At 53.0% G+C, this 21,726-nt stretch overlaps 1 protein-coding gene across 1 annotated transcript in view; it reads left to right on the plus strand.

The window, feature by feature from the left end:
• Window positions 1-9,423: 9,423 nt before the first annotated feature.
• The window catches only part of LOC111159004 (Wnt family member 7A), a 24,145-nt gene continuing 11,842 nt past the window's right edge, over window positions 9,424-21,726 (plus strand). Inside the window, exons 1-2 of the mRNA XM_022521366.1 lie at window positions 9,424-9,466; window positions 10,057-10,328. Of these exons, the coding sequence (XP_022377074.1) occupies window positions 9,424-9,466; window positions 10,057-10,328 (315 nt within the window). The remainder of the gene's footprint in view (window positions 9,467-10,056; window positions 10,329-21,726) is intronic.

Genomic DNA, 21,726 nt, shown 5'->3' on the forward strand with positions numbered 1-21,726 from the left:
AATGTCCTCAAAGTCCATCTGTGTCATCACAAATGGCAAGAGTTCCTTCTTTTTTTATGGTTGGATAATATCCCATTATCTATCTATCTATCTATCTATCTATCCATTTCACATTTTTTTATCCATTAATACACTTAAGGTACAACATATCCATTGATGTCCACTTAAGTTGTTTCCACTTCTTGGATTTTTTTAAATAAGGGTACAGTGAACACAAGTGTGCAGGTATCTTTCCAAGAGAGCTGTTTCATTTTGGGGGGGTTATATATCTGGAAGTGGGATTGCTGGGTCATGTGGTCATTCTGTTTTTAACTTTTGAGGAAACTCCATACTCTCCTCCATAGTGGCTATGCAAATTTACATTCCCATGCATATAGTATTTTCATTTCTTTTCCCCTAGGTGCTTTTGGTTGAATTCATATAATTTAAATTCTCCTGGGGTCACACACCACAAACGCTCCCTGCCCCACTGTTTGTCTACCTATTCATTCACTTACCTGTCCCGCAGATACTCTCTAGAATCTTCTGCATGGTAGACTGATGAATCGGCCACAGGCTCCTCCCTCAGGGTGCTCATGGTTTGGTGGGGACAGATAGCAAGGCCAGGGCTGGAAATGGGCTCCGGAACCTGATAAGAGAGGAGAGGGCACTGGGCAGAGGACCAGGTGGACTGTAGGTATGCTGGTCTACAACTGAGGGAGGGAAGGCTGTGGCAGAGGAGAAGCAGTCAAGACAGGCTTGCAGGTGTGACCCAGCACGGAGCCAGTGTATCCAGAGGGACCCAGGTTCCCTGGACTCTAGGATATACAGTGCGGAGGGCAGAAAGGGGCTTCAGAGAGAGGAGGACATGAATCAGTCCGGCAGGGCTTTGCCTGGGAGGGGAGCTGTTGGAAGAATTTCTTTCCCCTGTGTCAGGGGAGAGACAGGATGTGGGAAGATAATCACATTCTTAGCCCATAAAGAAATTTGCAATGTCCCCAGCATCATTGTCAACAAAGAAACGGTGATTTCCCGAAGTGTGCTCCTGGGGACGGCTGCATTCTTTTCCAGATACTCACGGCCTCCTGTTTGGTACTCCCCCACCAGAATTTTTCCAGGGATGGGCACCAGTGACCTAGGATTCAGGCCCCGGGAGGGGATTACCACCTTCCTGTGTCTGCAAACCAGGTGACTCGGAAGCATTTCTGGACTTCTGCTCCGGTGGCATTTGTCACCACTTCTCGAGAACAGTCACTTGAGCAGCTCTCCCTCTCTCCCTGGAGTGACCTGCTGGGCCTCAGATCCCTCCTCTGGGAATCCGCCCCTCACACAAATGGCTCCGTCTTTTTTTGCCCATTTTGGGCAGTGAAAGAGACTAGAGCACATGTCTGGTGAGCTAATGGCTGCGTGGAGGGACAGATTCGAAGGCCTTTCCGGTGAAGGAAAGAGACAGAAGCAAGGGGCGGGCCAGCTCCACTTTCTCAGTGCCATTTCTTAACAATACGCCATCTTGCCCCAGCGAAAGACCTATTCTTTCCCTATTCTTGCTTAGAAGCAGTGAACAAAGGACTTTTTGTCTCGTTTGCATTTTTTTTGCAAGCCTCAGTTCATCCTGGGTTTTAGCCCTCCTGACGCTATTCTTTGAGATGAGTCTTTTGTTCTAATGTTCTCTTTCCAGCTCGCATATGGTGGACAGGCAGACACACACACACACACTCACATGCTTACACGCTTTTACACGCACTGTCATTCATTCAGCGACTGTGGACGCTTCTCCGAGAAACAATCCTGCTCTCCACAAGCTACTGGGAAGGGACAGAATTCAATTCAGCACAAAGTGAGGAAAGTGAAGGCCCTGGGCCACAATCAGAGGGAGGGACGATCAGCAAGTTCCCTCAGGGAGGGGACCCTGCAGCTGCATCCTGAAGAATTGGGTTAACCAAGCATGCAGCTTGTGAAAGCTACTGTTTATTGATCCCTTACCTGGTGTGGACCGAGTCTGTCATGAGCTTTCGTTTTTTTCACCATCCAAACAACCTTAGAAGGTCCCCGTATTCCCAATTTACAAAGGAGGAAACGAAGGCCTTTGAGAGGTCAATTAACTCACTCAAGGTCCTGCCACTCGAACCCAGATTTATTGGTGTCCAGAGCCCTGCTTCTAAGCCCCGGCTACATTTGCCCATCACCAGGCAGATGGGAAGAAGGGCATGTCCAAGCTGAGGGAACAGCACACACAAAGGCACGGAAGCAGGAGGGGCAGACGTTGACACTTCGTGGATAGTCGGAGGTGTGTGCCTCAGGGGGAGGAGAGACCCTTGGTTGGATCTGACGCAGTTGGATCCAACTGCACACGCCCCTCTCCCAGTTTCTAGCTCTACTGACCTATTATCTTAACCAGCCTCAGCCCAGACAGGTACTCCCCACACCCCCGATTCTTCAATTGTCCACCAAGAGGCTCTGTGTGTCCTCTGGCTAGAGACAGCCAGCTGTGTGGCATTCCGAGCCCAGAAGGGCTGTGAGCCGCCATGCTACGGGACTGGCAAAAGCAGCCTTTTTCCATCTGTATATTTTCCAAATCATCGTATATTTCAGCTCGTGTCACAGCAGATTGCTCACTCTCTGACCCACTGGCTTTAAATAGCAAAAGAAAAAAAAATACAATGCACTTTGTGGTTTCCAGTAAGATACCGTAAATACACCCAGATAATATTCCGGTGCAAGCCATTTACAGCGATTGCACAGGGCGGTGGAATGGAATCTTTTGGGCAGACTGGCTCATCAGTTTATTTCCTCTGTACCCGCTGGGATCATTATGGAGCTGGGCTGTGTGGAGGGCATTAGCCAGACTCCCCGTTTTCCCTCAGTGTTAACACAGTGCTTTACTGAGCACCTTCTCTTTACCCAGAGGCTGCATTGACCCTTCACGGCAACTTGCCAGTGTCCTCCTGGTGGTTCCTATTTCACATATGGGCAAGCTGAGACTCAAGGAGACAGAGTCCTTGCTCAGGGTCACCCAGCTGAATAAAGAGTAGAGAGGAGGGACGGACAAGACCCATCTTATCCAAGCTTTGAGCTGAAGCCAGCCACTGGGGCTTCCGGATGGAAAATTGACCTGCACCGAGAGTTAAGGAGAATGGGGTGGAGGTGGAGGGAGAGTTAAGGAGGAATGGGGTGAGGGTGGGGACCCCATGCGGGAGCCAGGAGAGCCTGAGTCTAGTCCCCCTGGTCTCATTGAGTCACTGGTGACCTTGGTTGAGACTCCTGGTCTCCATGAACCTATCGTTCCAGGAGGAACCCATGGGCTTTCTCTCTGTGGCTCTAGCAGTCTATTTTCTGATTCTGGGGACATGGGGAGCTTCTTTGCAGGGCAGGATGGTGGACCTAGCTTCAGCTCCCCTGTGTTCCTGGTTTACCTGCTTCTGCCATTGGTTAGATCATGCCAGGGTCATCACATGGGCCTGGAGCCCTCTGACCCACAGTGAGAGCTGCATGACTGGCCCCTCCGAGCCACCCCAGTTGCCCCCTGCTCCCAGCACTGCTCTGTTGTATGTTCGTCAGAGTCCTCAGCTGCCACTGAGTGATGTGATTTTGTTGTCTGTCTCCCTACGGAGGTAAGGCTGTGTCTGAATCTCTCCTCTCGGTGTCCCCAGGCCCCAGTGCTTGGCAGCTAGTAGGTGCTCAAGAAATATCTGTGGAGCGAAGGAACATGGCACATGGCTTGGTCAAAGAGATTTGGTGGAGGTTCTTCCTCGGCTCATGGGTAGAAGGGACAGATGGATGGTCTAAGCAGAGAGGGGTAAGTCTGTTCTTGGAGGGCACGTGGTCAGCAATGGCCAAGCCCAGTGTGTGCTGCTCACTGGCTTTGTGCAGAAGACCCGGGAAAGAGCCGGGGCTGGGGTCAGTAGGACTGAGTGGGTATCATGGCCTTGGGGCAGGAGAGTGGGTTGGACTCTGCAGCCCAGCCAACTGGGTTTAAATCCTTGCAGGTTGCATCACCTCTCTGGACCTTAGATTCCCCATTTGTAAAATGATGACCATAATGGTCCACACCTCATTGGATAGTTGCCAGGATCGAGTTGATCTATAATGAGTGCTTAGGGAAGAGCCTTGAAATTAGTAAGCATTTTTTTTTTTTTTTTACTTTGCTATGGTTATTATGAACTGTGCCATTGGGCATAGTTTCTGCAGCAATAAAAGAGATATCCTAGACACACTCTTGCAGATGTCTCCTAAGAGACAAACAAGGTGGCATTCAGGAAATTGCCCAGCTGAAGGGGCTTCCTCATGCAGATGAGACAGAGGCTGTGCTGGGAGTCCCGAGCATGGTCAGGGCCTAGAGCAGTCTCCTGGAATGGCTGGAGACAGCAGGTGACCTTCAAGTTTGCATCCTGGCTCTGCCCGGGTAAATGCCTTTTCTGAGCCTCAGTTTCCCCATTGATAAAATAAGATGTTGTTACTCATTTGGGATGGGTGCAGGAGGCACGAATGGATAGGCTGTTACATAGCCTCTCACCCTGGGAGTGAGGTTTTAAGATTTTGGGATCCTTGGGGCACCTGGGTGGCTCAGTTAAGTGTCTGCCTTTGGATCAGGCCATGATCCCAGGGTCCTGGAATCGAGCCCCACATCGGGCTCCCTGATCAGTGGGGAGTCTGCTTCCCCCTCTCCTTCTGCCCCCCAACTCATTCTTGTTCTCTCTCTCTAGTGCTCTCTTTCAAATAATTTTTTTTAAAAAATCTTGAAAAAAAAAATTAAACGTCCTTTTCTACATTCTTCCTGCCATCAAAACCTGTTCTTAGCTTAGCAAGCCATCTGATTTCAGTGGTCTTATAAATTATTTGTCGATACGTTTTAACTGATAACAAATGGCATTTTGATAAGCATCCATGCCTTAAGCCAAAGAAATCTCTGTTACCCATGGGCTTTCAGATGCTTCAAAAAGCCAGGAAGGGAGGCGGGTGGGACTGAGAAAGGACACTTGGGCCTGGAGTCCCGGTTCTGTCCAGTTTGTAGGTGTGGGGCCTCAGTGAATCACATCTACCTCTCAGTGTCAGTCTCCTCCTCCGTAACACTGTGGGGAATGGTGTCTACCAATGGGGTTTTTGGGAGATACCACACAGAGAGCCAAGTGTGGGTCTGGCCCATAGTAGGTGCTCAGCGCCCTTCTCCCCCCACCGCAAAACTCCACAGTCCCCCCACCCCAGCCTCTGGCTAATTCTGTGCAGATATTCTGGGGGAGTAGGCTGTCAGACCCTCTCTGAACTTCACCTGGGGTGGTTTTCCTAAGGACTAGGTGCACTTAATTTTATGAAGTGCCTAGCAGGGCGCTTGGCAAATAAGCCCTAAAAAAAGGTCACGTGGTTGTTGGCCACTGTTTGGAATCTTCATCCATCCATCCGTCCATCCATCCACCCACTCATGCACCCATTCATGCAACAGAATGTACCACGTACCTACTATGTGTCATTCTTGGGACCCAATGGGGAATATGACAGAGTGCTTGCCTTCAAGGAAATTTATACTCCAGTGGGACAGTGGGAGTGGAAATGGTGTATGAGGAACAAATGATCAACACAAAAATCTAAGATGGCAGGAAGGGCCATGGAGAAAACTAGATTAGGGGTGGAGAGAGTTTTTGTACCTCCCTCCCAACGGTGTGCCTGTAAGTTCATCAGTTATCATCACTGTAACACTCACTAACATTTAAATACCAGCTATATGCCAGGTGGTATATATTTCCTCCTACAGAAATAGGTAATACTAACAGACGTGGACATGGAGGGGCAGAGAGGTTAAGTGACTTACCCAAGGTCATCCAGCTTCTGGCAGGGTTACAGCTGGAATGAAGGCCTGCTCATTCATTCATCCCTCACATCTTGTGGTGGGAGCTAAAAAAAAAAAGGTGGGGCGGGGGAGTGAGCCAGACATTGTCCTTGTCCCCTTGGGAACCCAGAGCGTGGCTGAGCAGAGAGACAGACTAGGCCGGATCAGCCCCACGCACTTGCCTCTATGTGAGGCTGTCTTGACCTCCAGGGCATCACGGAGCAAAATGGGGCTCGGAAGTAATAATAACAAAAACAACCATGATGTCTGGCATTTCCTGAACACTTGCTACATGCCAGGCTCTGTGCTCAGCACCTTCCCCTTGTTCTATGATTCAGTCTACTTACATAGCCCATGATGCACAGATGCTGTCGTTATGCCCATTTCACAGAGGAAGCAACAGAGGCTTCAGGAAGTTAACAGACCTGATGTGAGTTATGCAGCCTGCCTGATGCCCAGGCCAGTATCCTCAGTGTTCAGGTGGGTGGTGGGAAGAAAGGGAGGTGGGACTGGGCAGTGCCAGTCTGATATTGGCGGGCAAACCCAATGTCAAGGTCAATGTCAGGGGTTCACAGTGACCCTATAGCATCCAGAGGCATTGGACTTGAGCAGCCAATACCTGGGTTCCTGAGAACTCTGAAGCCACAGAGTTGGCTTCTCTGGGGGCTGGAGATGCTGAGGTGAGGGCTGGCGTGGCAGGGAGGGGAAGGCCTTGGCCCATGATGGGACTTCACTCTGGTGTGGGGGTTCCACCTTGAACTCAGGGGAGTTAAATGTGTCAAGGTACAACTCCCCTTCCCCAACCTTAAGGGAGGTGCCTGGGAACTGAAGCCATGTTTAGGTAGCTGTCAGTCCGTCACCCTCTGCATCACTGTGTGCTGTTCAGGGGGCTCAGAGAGACCAGGGGACCGTCAAGCACAGGGGTTAGAGCAGCCCTGCACAAAATTACCAGGAAGGGTGCTGGTCCTGCCCCTCCTCACCATACCCCTGGCCCCACCCCCAGGGAGGAGTCTGGAAGAAGGGCAAGGCTCAGATGACAAGCCTGACTCCCTGCCCCTCCTTAATTTGCATACTTCATTCTTGGTCTGATAAAGCCGACCCAGTCTCCTTTCAGCTTCTGGAGCCCGCCAGCTGTGCCCGCTGCACCTCAAGTCATTTAAATCCTGCGGATGTTCTTGATCTCTATGAGGTGTCTAGAAGCCCCGTGTCTGCAGCTCACCTCTGCTGCCTATTGGATGGGTGGCCTGGACAAGCTGGACTTTTCTCTTGGCCCCTGTTCCTCCAACCTCCCCAGCCTCTCACAGAGAACAGTTACTACCATCATCAATAGAAATTGTAATACATCTAATATCGGGGGCTCCTTCTTCATACAAGGCTGTGTTAATGCTTTACCTTTATTAGTTTTTCTCATCCTCTCAGCTACCCTAAGAAAGTGGGTGGTTGCCATCCCTATTTTATGGCGGAGGAGCTGGAGCACAGAGAGTTTAGGTGACTCACCTGAGGTCACACAGCTGGCAAGTGGTGGAACGGGGAAGACCCCAGGCCCCTCATCCTGTTCTCTGTATACGCTCCATCTGATGATTCTTTTCTTTGATGTCACTGAGGGTCTAATCGCACTGTTGGCTGTCTCCAGTATATTATTTTCTTGTGTGTCTGACAGTCTGTGCTGGGAGCTGGTGCCTGGGGACTTTGTCTTTGCTTCTCCAGGGGTCTTAGGGAATCACCAGCCTGGGGCCAGTCTTTGCCCTTAACTGGCAGCCTCTGAGCATGCAGAGGGACAATTCGGAGCCATATCTCAAAGGCAAGGGCAAGTCTCCCAGGTCCCAGGAGGTTCTGGTTTCCTCATCCCTCACCCTCGCACCTCCTGTTCTGCCTATGTCAGACCTGCTTGCTGTTGTCTAGCTTTGCTGGGTGCATGTACGTGTTGGGGAAGGGGGTGATTTTTCCAATCTACCCTCTTTCTGGGAGTCTGTCCATCAAGTACTAGCTCCTTTCCAATGTCCTGCCCTGATGGGACTCAGGGCCCGATCACTGGTCCTTGAGGCCTTAATTCGTCAGTTCCCTTTTCTACAGAGCCCAGCAACACGAGATGGCCACCTTCTGTTCCTGCTTGCCCTACTGGTAGTCAGTTCTCTCTCCTACACATGGCCCCCACGGGTTCCCTTTCCTTCCGGGGAAGCTCTACCATGCATTGGAAGATCTTACGCAGCATTTCTTAATTTCACGTAACCATTGTCAGGTATCCAGCCTGCCCGGAGGTTGAGTCTGTGCATGTGTCCGCTGTCGATGCCACTTTGTGCCCAGCCCTCTGCAGGACACTTGTGACACACTTATGGTTTCCAATACTGATATGATCGTTGATGTGCTTAGAGCCAGGAATCTGGGAGGTGCTCAAATCATGTCCTTCTCCATGCCCCAGAGGTTGAGATGCAGTTAAAAAGAGAGTGCCCAGGGTAGGGGTGTCTGTTGACCCAGGCACCGGGCTAAGATTGTCACACACACTACCAGAACTTCGCAACAACTCCTCTCAGGTAGACACTGGCATCGCTTGCATTTCCCAAGCAGGGAGACTGAGGCTCAGAGAGGAGGACGAAATTGCCTAAGGCATAGGCAGGAAGTGATAGACCTGGGATTGGAAGCCCTGTGTGAACAGGGGTACCAGGGATGGGCTGGTGTGGAACATCAGAGCCAAGGGCTCTGGTGTAGTAAACCCATCCCACAGGTGGACACAGGCATCTGTGTCTGTAGAGCGCGAGGGTGGTGGCTGGGGATGGGGTGCGGAGGCAGGTTGTTTGTATCTGCTAAGACACAACTTCCCTGGGTGAGGGAAGCCTGGCGGCGGATGAGGGTTGGATGGGGAAATCATCTCCCTGAGCATGGGTCAGCGTGATCTGAGGCCGGAAGCAGCTTGGAGGCTGCCTCACCCACTCGTCACCCATTCCCCCCACCCCACCCCCGCTGAGGTCATCTACATCACAACACTCTGGAACCCTTCTCCCTGCCCCTTCCTGAGTGGTGGACCCTGCTTCATCTGTGTGGAGCCTCTTCCTCCAGGGAGCCCTTCCTAACCTCCACTCTACCCCACTGCAAGAGCTAACTTGCTGAGCGCTCACCTGGGGCTTCCCATGCCTGGGTTCATTTCCGTCCTGACACTGCTCTTGAACCCATTTTGCAGATGGAGAGACTGAGGCTCAGAGAGGTTAAGAGACGGGGGACAGCACTGCTGTCCTCAGCTACTCAGGACCCTTCCACTACCACTTAAAACCTTGGCACCCTCTTGCAGAGCTTTTGTAAATCCCTACTGACCACTCCCAGGCTCCTGGCAGGGCCATCTCCAGACAGCCAGGAAGACCTGTGGGAAAGCACAGCTTCAGTGCTCCCCAGAGCCCCTCCCCACATTGAACCTTCCTGTCCAGGTTCCTTCCTGCCCCTTTCCACCCTGACTGTGGGCAGTCCCTCTCCCCTTCCCTAGCCCTTGCCTTCTGTATCAGACTGATACCCTAGGACACAGACATGAACAGGGGCCAGCCTTCCCTGGAGAGGCTCACAGTCTAGTGAGTAGGTGAAGAGGAGGGGCTGGACCTATAAATGTCAGGTGACCCACAGCAATAATAATAGGGACCATGAGCCTAAGACCTGCTGTGTTGGGCAGGTGCTGTGAGCCAGGTATGGAGCTGACAGCTTGACATGGACAAATTCTTAATGCTCTCCATCATTGCTCTGAGAAAGTACACTCCTTTTTACAGCTGAGGAGACTGAGGCACAGGGAGGGGTCATGGCTGGCTGAAAGACACAGAGCCAGGGATTCCCGTTCCCGGGATTTAAGCCCTGGCCTCTGTGCATATGTAGGTATTTAAGAAATATGTAGGTATTTAAGAAATGCTGCTATGGTGTGTCGCGAGATACTATGAGTGTGCACGGGTGCACAGTTTACACAGCTACGTCAAGGGTGGTGGGCAGCGGGTGGTCATCAACAGAGGGGTCCCCTAATCCGATCTTCCAAAGGCTGGCCAGCTGGCCAGTGTGCCTTTCTCGTGCATTGCTCAGTTGACGCCCAGGGGCATTAGTGATGGGACTGGGTGGATGTGTGCATGGGGGAGTGGGGTGTCATCAGGCAGGGCCATCAGCCCATGATGGAGATTTCTGGAAGGTCAGGAATGGTGCTCAGTGAGCGCAGCTCCCCTTCTTACCCAAGTCTGGCCTTCTGCCAGGGTGCCTTGGACTTGACCCCCGTCTTCCTACTCTTCCCCTCACAGGGAGCCGGGAGGCTGCCTTCACATACGCCATCATCGCCGCTGGGGTGGCCCACGCCATCACAGCAGCCTGTACCCAAGGCAATCTGAGTGACTGTGGCTGCGACAAGGAGAAGCAAGGCCAGTACCACCGGGACGAGGGCTGGAAGTGGGGTGGCTGCTCTGCCGACATCCGCTACGGCATCGGCTTCGCCAAGGTCTTTGTGGATGCCCGGGAGATCAAGCAGAATGCCCGGACTCTCATGAACTTACACAATAACGAGGCAGGCCGAAAGGTAGGCGGCCAGGGAGGGGAGCCGGGCAGCTCTTGCAGACATTCGGGAAAACAGCTGATCCCTAATGGCTGGTGTTGGGTCTCTGGTGGTGAACCACAGGGCTCTGCCCTCAGCCTCATTCTGCTTGATGCTGTTGTCCATTTGCTGCTGGTCAGGACCTGTGTATGGCATAAAGCATGTCGGTTACTGGTGGAACTGAATAAGCGAATCTCTGTTAAAATTAATTGGATGTAACTCGGCAGGATGGAAAGAGGGAGGGATGGATGTGAAGTCCTTGGGTCCACCAAAATCAGCTATACAAAACTCTGACGATGGGGACGGGTTGAGGTGAGTTCTGCCAGGGCCGCTAAAATGTCCTTGGTCACCTTAACCAAGATCTGGAGCTCAAAATAAGGGAGGCAACTGTTCCATCTCTATTGTCTCCTCAGATCCTCCTGGATTCTGGGTTCTTTATAGAAGAGAGTCAGGGATGTTTCAGGGTATTTCTAGCAGAGGTGGCTGGAATAGAAAGGGGGCTGGACACCCTGTCCCATGAGGAGCTGGCTGTCCCAAGGCAAGGGAGTACAAGGGTCTGCAGGCCCAGAGTATGGATTGAGGGCCTGTGGGGACTGAGGTCCCAGAGAGGCAGGTCCTGCCAGTGTTAGGACAAGCCAGGGCCATGGAGAAACAGATTGAGATTCAAGAAAGTGAGCTTCCCATCCCAAGAAGTATTCAAGCACAGGTATCTTGACCAGGTGACTCGGGGCACCCAGGTTGGTGCTGCCTGGTGTGGGCAGTGTTCCAGGACAGAGGCCTAAGGTTGGGACCAGGTTCTGGGAGTGCCTGCGAAGGCCAAGGTACTCGGAGCCCATCCTGGAGCTCCCAGGCCCTGGAGGTGCTGGGAGAGGAAAAGTCTCTGGGGACTGGTTGGAGCTCCATAGCAAAGTGCCTGAGAACCAAGGCAGACAGGGAGGGGGGCTCCATGCCACCTGGGTGGGAGACGGACCACTGCAGCGACAGGACATGTGTGAGCACCACCATAGGCCACGGGGGCCAGGCAGGAGCAGGAGTGATGAGAGTGAGGGAAACCATGCATCAGATGATGGTGAACCAGCGAACCCAGGCCCCTTTAACCAGACTCCAGCTTGGTTCCCACCTGCTGGGGCCCTGCAGGAATGCAGGAATGCTGGCCGGACTCAGACTTGACATGTAATTTTTAAGTGTTGGCATTGAGAACTGGTAGTCACTAGCAGACTCTTAAAAGCTACAGAAAAGATGAAAAGAAAAGTCGCCGGAGTGTCAGACACCTCCATCTCCCAGCCGAGTGTGGGCCTCAAGCTGCTCATTTCGGGGGACAGGTGATGACGTGGCCCAAGTCTTGCGCTGCAAGAGCACGTCCGTGGAACGGGCTGCCTTCTGGCTCCCGATGTGTATCAGCTTACTTAGTCCTTAAGGTGTCCCTGTGAATGGCCTTGTCCTTGTCCCTGTTTCACAGGTGAAGACATGGAGGCACAGAGCTGTGAAGTAACATGCAGAGGTTCCCACAGCTTAGGAGCCAAGCCAGAATCCGAACCCAGCACGTCTGGCTCTCCAACTGGCCTTCTTGGCTCGCCACGTGCTGCCGCAGCCCCTTGGGTTCCCACTCTGGCTCTGTCACTCCTTCCTTCACGGCAAGGAAGCAGAGCTGGCCAGAGTGTCCTTGGGGCTGAGGTGGAGAGCTCTTACCCCAGGGCCTGGCACATACTTAGTCCTCTGCCCAGGTTGGGTGGGATTACAGATTGTGCAAACGTGTGTCACGTTTGAGGGAGTGTGTCTGGCAAGTGGTGTTGGGGGTAGCCCGCACACCTGCAGGGAAGCAGCCCCCCTGGCATGCAGAGGAAGGAGACCGGCCTGCTGGCCCTTCCTGCTGTCTTCAGGTCCCCCACCCTCCTCCACCTCTCCGGCCTCCTGCCACATCCTGTGTGTCAGAGCCGCCCAGGCTGCAGCGGTGAATCACTCCTGCAGAGCTGCTCACCTGGCCCGCCTCAGGATGGTGTCCTGGAGTAAAGTGTGAGGTCCTGCCTATTTAGTCCCATGGCCGGGAGCGCCTTCCTGGGGCCAGCACACCCCTCCAGGGTTCTCAGTTATTCATTCTTTCCTGTTTCTGTGGTCACATCACTCCTTAGGGCTGAGGTCACAGCTCCCAGGCTCCCTCCTGCCCTAGCAGCTCTTACTCCCTGAAGGCGGATGGAAGGCAGGCAAGTGACTTCCCTCTCCCTGTGCCTACCTGGTTGGGCCCCTGGGAGAACTAAAGGAGAGAGTTCTTAGCCTGGGATAAGAAAGGCTCTGTGACGTCACAGGGGAGAGGGGTCTAGAAGCCACACCACTGCAACAGGCATGATGGCCGTGATTGCTGTTCTAGGCAGCTCTGGGGTGATGCCGATGCTGGGAGCTGTCAGAGTTCATGAAACCAACCTCAGTGGGCTTCCTGGAGGAGGGGGTCCCCAAAATGAGTGAGGTTGGGCGAGGCAGAAAAGAGAGGTGAAGATAGCCCAAGTCTGGTGTGGGGATCTAGGGACCAAAAGCCCAGAGGTGGGGACTTAGGGCCAGTTCAGGGGCCCAGGGGGGCTAGTCTGTGGGTCCCTGAAGGGGTCACAGCAGCCGAGGAGCCTCAAGGTCACTTGCCAAGCTAAGGAGTGAGGGCCTTGCATTCTGCCCTCAGATTTTTCCTGTGGCTGCTTTCTTCTTGCTGTTCAAGTTTCAGCTCAGATGTCCTCTCCCCAGAGAAACTTCCCTTTCAATTCCTTGCTAGCCTTTTCTCAGATGTTGCCTTGTTCTGGGGTTTCTCCTCTTCCTAGACCATAAGCCTGATGTGGACAGAGACCCTGTGTGTCTCGTGCACGGCTACACACCAGAGCCTGGCATACAGAGGCATTCCACATATATACGGAGTGAATAGTTGCATACCTGATGGTCACTGGTGAGCCACGGAAGGTTCTGGAGCAGAGGAGGAGCAGAAGTCCTAGGCACTGACTCCCGGGGAGGCAGAGTGAGGCCTTGGACAGGATGAGGAACAAGGTCTGGGAAGAGATCGAGCCGGGTCTAATTTGATGTTTTTGAGCAGGTGTAACTGTCCCAGCTCAGGGAAACAGAGCTGAAGGGATGCTCACCATACCTACTAACTCTGGTTTGGGAAAACCCTTGAGCTGCCTTGCTGGAACAGCCGTTCACCCAGGCACTAATTATTTTCCAGAGCACGGAGGTGGAATTTGGAACTTCCCAGCATACATAGGGAAAGGCCTGAACTACTACCAGTCCGGCCCATTTGTGGGGTACAAACGGAGGCCACCCAGGGCAGTGGCCATACCACTCAGGCAGAGCACAATGGGAAGGCAGCTTCCCAGCCTAGCCCTGCAGGTGCCAGACCCACACCCTGCTCCAGGGCACCCCGGAGGCCCAGGCACATATCCAAGGGGTCAGAAGCAAGGACAGCCACTTAGCTGGGGGTTAGGAAGTCTCAGTGTGTCTATCAGCTCTGGGTCCCCTCCCTATCTGAGGCCTCCATTGAGCCATCTAATCCCCAGGTGCTGGGCAGGGCCAGGTAAGGGCACCAGGGGGAGATGGCCACAGGGTCTGGCAGTGTGCGATCTATTAATTCAAAGGCATGAGGTCTCACCACGGGGCCTTCCCTGCAACAGGCTTCCATGGGCCCCATGCACAGCCGAGGTAGAGAGCCGGCAGGAGAAAGGTGGCCAGCCCACAGCCGCTCCTGGCTGGGCATCTTGGAAAGGATCACAGATGTGTTTATCACTGGCTCCCTTGCTCCTACTGTGAGAAGACAAGACTCAACCCGACTGCGGGTTCTGGGCTTGTTGGCCACGGTGAGAGAGAAAGGGAGGAGGAAGTCGGGGAAAGGGTACGTGTCCTAAGGGGCAGAGGCGGTGGCAGGCCCCATGAGGGGGTACCCGGGGCAGCCCACTGCCTCACCTGGCAGATGAGGGAAGGTAAAGGCTATGGGGCACCCTCCCCTTACAGATTTCCAGCTTGGGTGTGAGCCCGGGAGGAGCCAGGCGCTCCCCACTGGAGATGTGGGCCCTGGGCCTAGGGAGGTGGCAGCAGTGCTGCAGGCCAGCAGGGCTTTTCCTCCCCGCATCGTCTGCTGCAGCTGTGTGGTCCACAAGGTCGAGTGAGAGTGGCCAGGTGAGCAGATCAAGGGGGCGGGGGGTGGTTCCCGACAGCTCTTTCAGGAAAGTGATTTTAGAATTGCGGTCTCTGTTTACTGGCATTTTAGGGCCATAATATTTCTGGGTTGAAATCCCAGACTGTTCAGGTTGGGGTTGTAGAATATTAGGTCCACATCCTCACAGGTGGAGTTGGGAATCATAGGATCTTTGGCTGGGAGGGAGAGAGGTGTTGGAGGCATGGGACTGAAACCTTTGGGTGGTGGAATTTGTGGCTTTGTGTGAATTCTTTCCAGCCTTTTGGGGAGATGAGCTAGTCTGGAGACCTCTAGGAAGAAGAAGGGGATCCTGAGCAGGGCTTTGAAGGCTAAGGAGGAGTCCTATTCACAAGGCAGGTGGGAAGGAGGAGGATAATTTAGGCAGTGCGGGCAGCTGGTGGGGTGCTCGGTATGTCTGGGAGAGAGGGGTAATAGGTGATGAGACTGTACAGGGAGCTAGGACCAAATGCAGGGCCTTGAATGCCAGTTCAAGGAGTGAGACCTTCCCTTTCCCCCTGCAGGAGGTTCCCGAAGGAGCTTTGGTCGGAGAGTGTCTGGGCAGATTTCTGGCCCTCTCTGGGACACAGAGGAGAACAGAGTGAAGGGGGCAGGGCACCAAGATCTGCCCAAACCCAGCGGGGGGCCACAGGGGAGTGGGGAGGGACAGCCATTTAGGAAGCAGAATAGATAAGAGGCACTTTGAGTTGTGTTTGGGACGGATGGGTGGGTGCCACTTCTCACTGGGGTCAGGACCTGGAGCGGGGGGAGACCAGTCTCAGGGGAAATTGATTAGGGTTCCTTTGGGACTCGGAGACCCTGTGGGCTGCAAGTGGGGGCACCCAGGGGCATTCTGGATGCCTGTACCTTAATTCTGTAGAGAGGTCTTGGCTGGAACCACTTCCAGGCAGCCACCAGCAGGAGGCAGTAACAGAAGCCCTGGAGTTTGGTAGGCTTGCCCAGAGGGAGGATTCAAGTGGGAAAGCAGGAGAGCCGGGCACAGCCCTGGGGAAATGAGCACTGGGCAGGTGGACTATGGGGAGCAAAAGAGCAGCCATGGAGGTGGAAGCAGAGCCAGGGATGGGCCTTTCTAGATGCATTCCCCTGCATGAGTAGAATGCCCCCCGTGGGGGTGCAGAGAAGCCCAGCCTCTGCCAGATTCCAACTCTGGAACCCCAGCCAGGGTGCTAGAGGCCTCGCCTCTCAGAGCCTCCACAACAATATTGCACCTGGCAGGGCAGGCTGTCGGAGGTCTTGCTGTGCAAAGGGAAGCGTGCCGCAGTTCTGGGGGCCTTGAGGGAGGGAGGGGCCCCCGGCAATCCCTTCCTGGGAGCCTGGTGACTGAGCCCCAGAGAGGCAGCCCTGGGGACGGGGGCCCAGCTGGGACGGGGCTGGCCCTGCTGGAATGTGCTGCTTGCTCCAAGGGAGGTGAGCTCAGGGGGATGGAATTCCACTGGAGTGAGAAGTCACCTTCCAGTCCCTGCCCAGCCTCTTGCTCATGGGAGGGAGGGTGGGGGTCGGTCTTGTCCTTTCCTGCCCTGCCCCGTCTGGTCTGGGTGCTCCTGGGAGCTGGATTCCCACCCTGCCCTGAATGCAGGCGGGCCTATGAGTCAGGGGACACTGGGGACTTGGCCCCTGGTAGCTGGGGTGGGTCCCAGATAAGGTTTACTCAGCTATGCTCCTCTCCATCGTCCGGAGGGCCACTTGCATATTTGACCAGATAGAGTGGTCCGCGGTGGCACGCTGAGAGCCAGAGGAGCCAAGTCCTGCCTGGTCTGAAGCCAGCTGACCAGGTGAGGCTGTGAGGAGACCTCCTGAGGCCAGCTGACCAGGTGAGGCTGTGAGGAGACCTCCTTGGGCCTCCCTGGCCTCCATTTCTGCCCCAGATCCAAGTGCAGATGTGGGTTTTCACCTTCCCAGATGGAAACGCTTCAAGCCAAAATTGAGGGGCATGGGTCAATGGTGGCCTTAGACAAATCTTGACTTCCTGGGCTTTGGTTTCTAGATCTGACATGTGGGGAAGGGGAAGACACAGGGTTCTTAGGACCAGTGGACCCCAACTCTGTCTGAAACTACACACTCCTGGAGTTTGCCAGTCTTATTTCTGCCCCAGGGCCTTTGCACATGCTCTTTCTGCTGTCTGGAATACTCGTCCCTCAATCTTTGCATAACTAGCTCCTTCTTTTCCTTCAGGTCTCTGCTCAGATGTCCCCTTCTCAGGGACCCCCTCTCCCTGACTTTCCTCCCCTACATCTGCCTCAGCTCTCTTTGTACACTCCCCTGCTTTATTTTCTATGTCACACCACCATATGAGATGATCTTATTTACACAGCTCATTATGTGTTTATTGCCTGTCTTCTTCCACTGCAGTGTCAGTCCCCGGGTAGGGATGATGTAGGTTCACAGGTGCATTCCCTGTGCCTAGAACAGTGCCTGGCTTATAGTAAGAGCTCAGAAATATTTGTTGAGGAAATGAGTAAAATGACAAGTATCTGCTCTTACCTTGGGGAATTTCCCAGGACTAAGATTGCCAGATAAAATACAGGACTCCCAGTTAAATTCGAATTCGAGATGACAAATTATTTTTTAGTATGAGTATGTCCCAAATATTATGTGGGACAGACTTACACTAAAAAGCTCTTTGTTGTTTACCTCAAATTCAAATCTTTCTGGGTTTCTTGTATTTTTAAATTAAATTTCAGATGTGGACATATTAGAAATACACATGTAGGGGTCAGAACTCAGAAAGATCCAGTGTCCCTTTGTCTGGCTTTCTCCAACAGCTTGCAAAACTACAGTACAATATCACAGCCAGAATACTGATATTGGTACAGTCATGACACATAACATTTTCGCCGTGGGAATTCCTGTGCTACCTTTTTTGAGCTATATTACTTCCCTCCCTCCCTCCCATAACGCTGTCCTCATCCCTAGCAATCTCTCTTCTGTTCTCTGTTCCTGCAATTTTATCATTTCAAGAATGTTGTATAAATGGAATCCTCTGGTATCTAACCTGTCGGGATCGGCTTTTTTCGCTCAGCATTATTCCCTCCACGTCTATCCAAGGTGTTGTGTTTATCCACGGTACATTCCTTTCTATTACCGATTCCATGGTGTGCCTGTGCCTCAGTCTCTTTTATAACCATTCACCTATCGAAAGACATCTGGGTGGCTTCCAGTTCAGGTCCATTACAAACAAAACCACATTGGACATCTGGGTATCAGTTTTGGGGGAACACAAGGTTCCCTTTCTCTGAGATAAATGCGCCAGAATGCAATTGAGGGGATGCACGGTAGTCGTATGTTGAGCTTTGTAAGAAGGTGCATTCCCACCAGCAATGCACGAGGGATCCAGTTTCCCCGCATCTTCACCAGCACGGAGTGTTGTCACTGGTTTTTGCTTTTGCTGTTCTGGTAGGTGTGTGCCATATCACACTGCGGTCTTCATGAACATTTCCCTAATGGCCGATGATGCGGAATGGCCTTCCTTGGGCTTATTTGCTGTCTGTAGATCCTCGTCGGTGGGGTGGCTGTCCATGTCTTCTGCCCATTTTCTAATTGCATTGTTTATGCCTCTATTGTGGGATTTGGAGATTTCTTTATATATTCTAGATGCTACGCTTTTGTCAGACACATAGTTTGCAATTTATTTTTTTTTTTTCTTCAGCATATAGCTTATCTATCCGTCCTCATCCTCAGGGTCTTTTCCAAGCAAGTACGTCTTAAGGTTTGATCAGGCCCAGCTGATCAGTTTTCCCTTTTCTGGGTGCCGCTTTTGGTAGTGGCCAAGAACTTGCTGACTCCTGGCCCCCAAAGGTTTTCCCCTATGTTTTATTCTAAAAGCTTTTATAGATTTCCATCTTCCATCGAAGTCTGTGATTAGTTTTTTAAATTAACTAGTTATTTTTAAATCAACAACGGCTTATTTCTTTTTTTTTTAACTTGTGTTTTAAGATTTTATTTATTTATTTAGTTGCAAGAACATAAGCAGGGGAGGTGCAGAGGGAGAGAGAGGGAAGCAGGCTCTGTGCCAGACAGAGGGCTCGATCTCAGGACCCTGAGATCATGACCTGAACCGAAATCAGGAGTCGGCTGCTCAACTGACTGAGCCACCCAGGCACCGCATAAAATTTATTTATTTTTAATTGCAGTAAAATGTAACACTTAACATCGTAATTATTCTGAGATGTACATTTTGTGGTATAAATACATTGTCTTGTTGCTCCACCATCCCCACTTCGCCCATCACCAGAACTTTCTCATCTTCCTAAAAACTGAAAGTCTGTCCCCATGAAACACTAACTCCCCGTTCCTCCTCCCCTGCACCCACCATCCTGCTTTCTGTCTCTATGCATTTGACCGCATGCGTGGAATCATGCAGTATTTGTCCTTTTGTGCCTGACTTATTTCACTGAGCAAAGTGTCCTCAAGGTTCTCTGGTCCCTTTGGAGTTAACTTTGGTTTAAGGTATGGGTTTGAGGTCAAGTCTCACTTTTTTGGCTGTATCGATGCGCTCAGCCTTTGCCACCTGACAACCCTACCTAGCCCCTACTGCTCTCTGGAGGACGGTGGCTTCAGGACAGGGGAAGAGAATTCTAGAACCATTTTAGAACTGAGACACTTCCTTGGGCCCATTTAATAGAAGAGAGACAGACACCAGATGAAGAGAGCCCTTGCCAAGACCATACACATGCCAGGAGAGTGGAGGGTGTAAGAGGTGTCCCTGGGGCCTGGCTTCCAGCTCTGTCTCACTCCTGGTCCCCGCCACCAGCCCAGCAGGGAGCTGGGCTTGCTGAGGTCTGATATGGGAGCTGGGTGGTCCATTGGGGACAACTCCCTGGGATGACCAGGCTAGGGTGTACAAGCCCGGAGGAAGGAGCCAGAATAGGTCTGGAGTAGAAGCTCCAGACGGATGGGTGAGAGGAACACCAGCCCAGGCCCTGGGTGGAGGATAGCCCCGAGGCCAGAGATTTTTCCAGTTTTCTCTGATGTCATAGCAAGGGCAGGTCTCAGCCGGGCCAAGTCACTGATGCCTTGGTAATAGCTGTGGTGGTGCTGGGCAAGGGAGGGGAGGAGATCAGGAGGCTACAGGATGGGAAGCAGGGCCAGAGCCCATAGAGGGCAAACATCTCTGGGTCCCCAGCTCCACAGAGTCTGGTGCTCAGTAGCCCCCTTTGTTCCAGGTGAGCTGCAGAGACCACCTCCCAACCCTGACCTGGGAATAGGTCACAGGGAGCCACAAGGACCCAGGGTATGCCCAGAGGAGGTGGCTGGACACTCTGGCTTGGGTGATTCCCCCCCCCCAACCCCCACAGTCATGAAAGATGGGCTAGGGGTGATGGTGGTAGGGTAGCAGGCAAGACCAGGACTCATGAAAATGGTGGAGGAATAAGGGAAGATGTCAGTTTCAGCTCTGGTGAGAAAGAACTAGCTACCAAAAAAAGAGATAGGTTCGTGGGCAGGTGTGTGTTTGCAGGGAGAATAAAGGCATAATGCTAATATCAGCTCTTGAAATGCATGTACTCATTTACTCCCACAACAGTTTTATGAGATTAGCATTCTCTGTTGTTGTCTCCATTTGACAAAGGGAAAAACTGAGAAACAGAGAGGTTAAGAAACTTGCCCAAGGCCATACAGCTGGCAGGAGCTCCCCCTCAGATTTGAACCCAAGCCATATGGCTCCAGACTCCCTCCTTGACCACTGAACTGTCTCACCAGCCTCTGGGGTTCTTGGGCTTGGATGCATTTATTCTCACACCCAATTCTGACACCCCGTGATTCTAAGATTCTCAGATCCCCTGTTTTGGGGAAACTTGCAGTCCTCGCTTAACCCCTAAAGGATCCAAGTGTCTGGTGGTTTGGGAGCTGTGGATGACTCAGGCACTGTGTATCCTCTCCCACTCTGGGCACCGGGTCCTGGGTCAGTCCTGGGCCACCATCCTCTGCCCGGGAGAGGACACTTCCGACCGGGAGGGAAGTTGGCTGTGTGAAGAGAATTCTTCACATTGTTCCTCTGCAGTGGGAAGGAGATCTGGGCTGTCATAGTGGGGGCTCAGGGTGCCACTGGACGAGACGTCCAGACCTGGCCTTGCCCAGGAATGCCCACACCTGCTGAGAGACCTGGGGTTCCTTCTGTTTTAACGGGGTTTCTGGGCTTGCTCAGCCTGTGAAGGCAGCCTGGGGCGGGGGGCACATCGTCTCCCCCTGCCAAGTCCCCCTCATCCCCCACAGACAGTTGTGGGGGTCACCTTGGCATCTCCCAGAGCCCAGCATGGGGCCTGGCATGCAGTAAGTGCTCTCAGTGACACGGGGTGCTTAAAACTGTGCCGTCCGCTACAGTTGCCAAAGGCCAGGTGGGGCTATTTCTATTGAAACTAATTACAAACAAATAAAAAGAGACACTCAGTCCTGCAGTCTGCACTTCGAGGGCCAGGACCCGTGTGGGGCTCGTGGCTTCCATGTAGACGGTTCGTCATTGTGGGGAGGTGCGTTGGACGGCCCCTGGCCAGCTTCGGGCGGCAGTGGGCACGGACGCTGGCGTCATTATTAAGGGGACTCGGGAAGGTCTTGGCAGCCATGGCAGCGGATCCTTTCACCTCCTGGCCCTCAGCCAGCCCAAGGGGTTCTCAAATCGTGGCCATCTCATTTCTCTTGGAAGGAATTCCCGGTGTGGCCGCTGGCCTTTCAGCCAGGGGGCTCATTTGAAACCGACCTGAGGTGAGAAGGGGGCCCTGACAGGCCTCCCAAGTGAGGTGAAGTCACGAGGGCTCGATTTCACCGTGGTGAGACCTAGTCAAAAGGCGCCCACCAGGGACAATTGCCGCCTTTGTCCTCGGGGGGGACTGGGACTCCTGGGTGTTATCAAACCTGCTGGGATGAGAGGTGGGGGAGCCAAGTGGTGTGGGGGGGGAGACGAGGAGGGGAAGGGCAGGAATGGTCCTAGAGGAAGAGAAGAGGAGGGGGGCTAGGAATGTGGGGGAGCATGCAGGTCACTTTCCCTAGTCCTGAACACCTGCATGTCCTTTGAGGAGAAATCCAGGCGCTAGTGTGTCCTGCAAAGGGGCTCCTTGCCTGACAGAGGGACTTCTTTAAGTCTTGGCCTTGCGGGGTGTCTTTGAGATGCAAGTAATAAACACCACTCACAGAACTCTACCCGTTTCACTGGCCTAACAACCCTGGGGAATGGGGTTGGGGGGAGAATCCTTGTGAACTCCATTCCACAGA

This window comes from Enhydra lutris, unplaced genomic scaffold (assembly GCF_002288905.1).
Source record: "Enhydra lutris kenyoni isolate GAN:26980312 unplaced genomic scaffold, ASM228890v2 scaffoldscaffold66, whole genome shotgun sequence".
In the NCBI taxonomy this organism is placed as follows: Eukaryota; Metazoa; Chordata; class Mammalia; order Carnivora; family Mustelidae; genus Enhydra; species Enhydra lutris.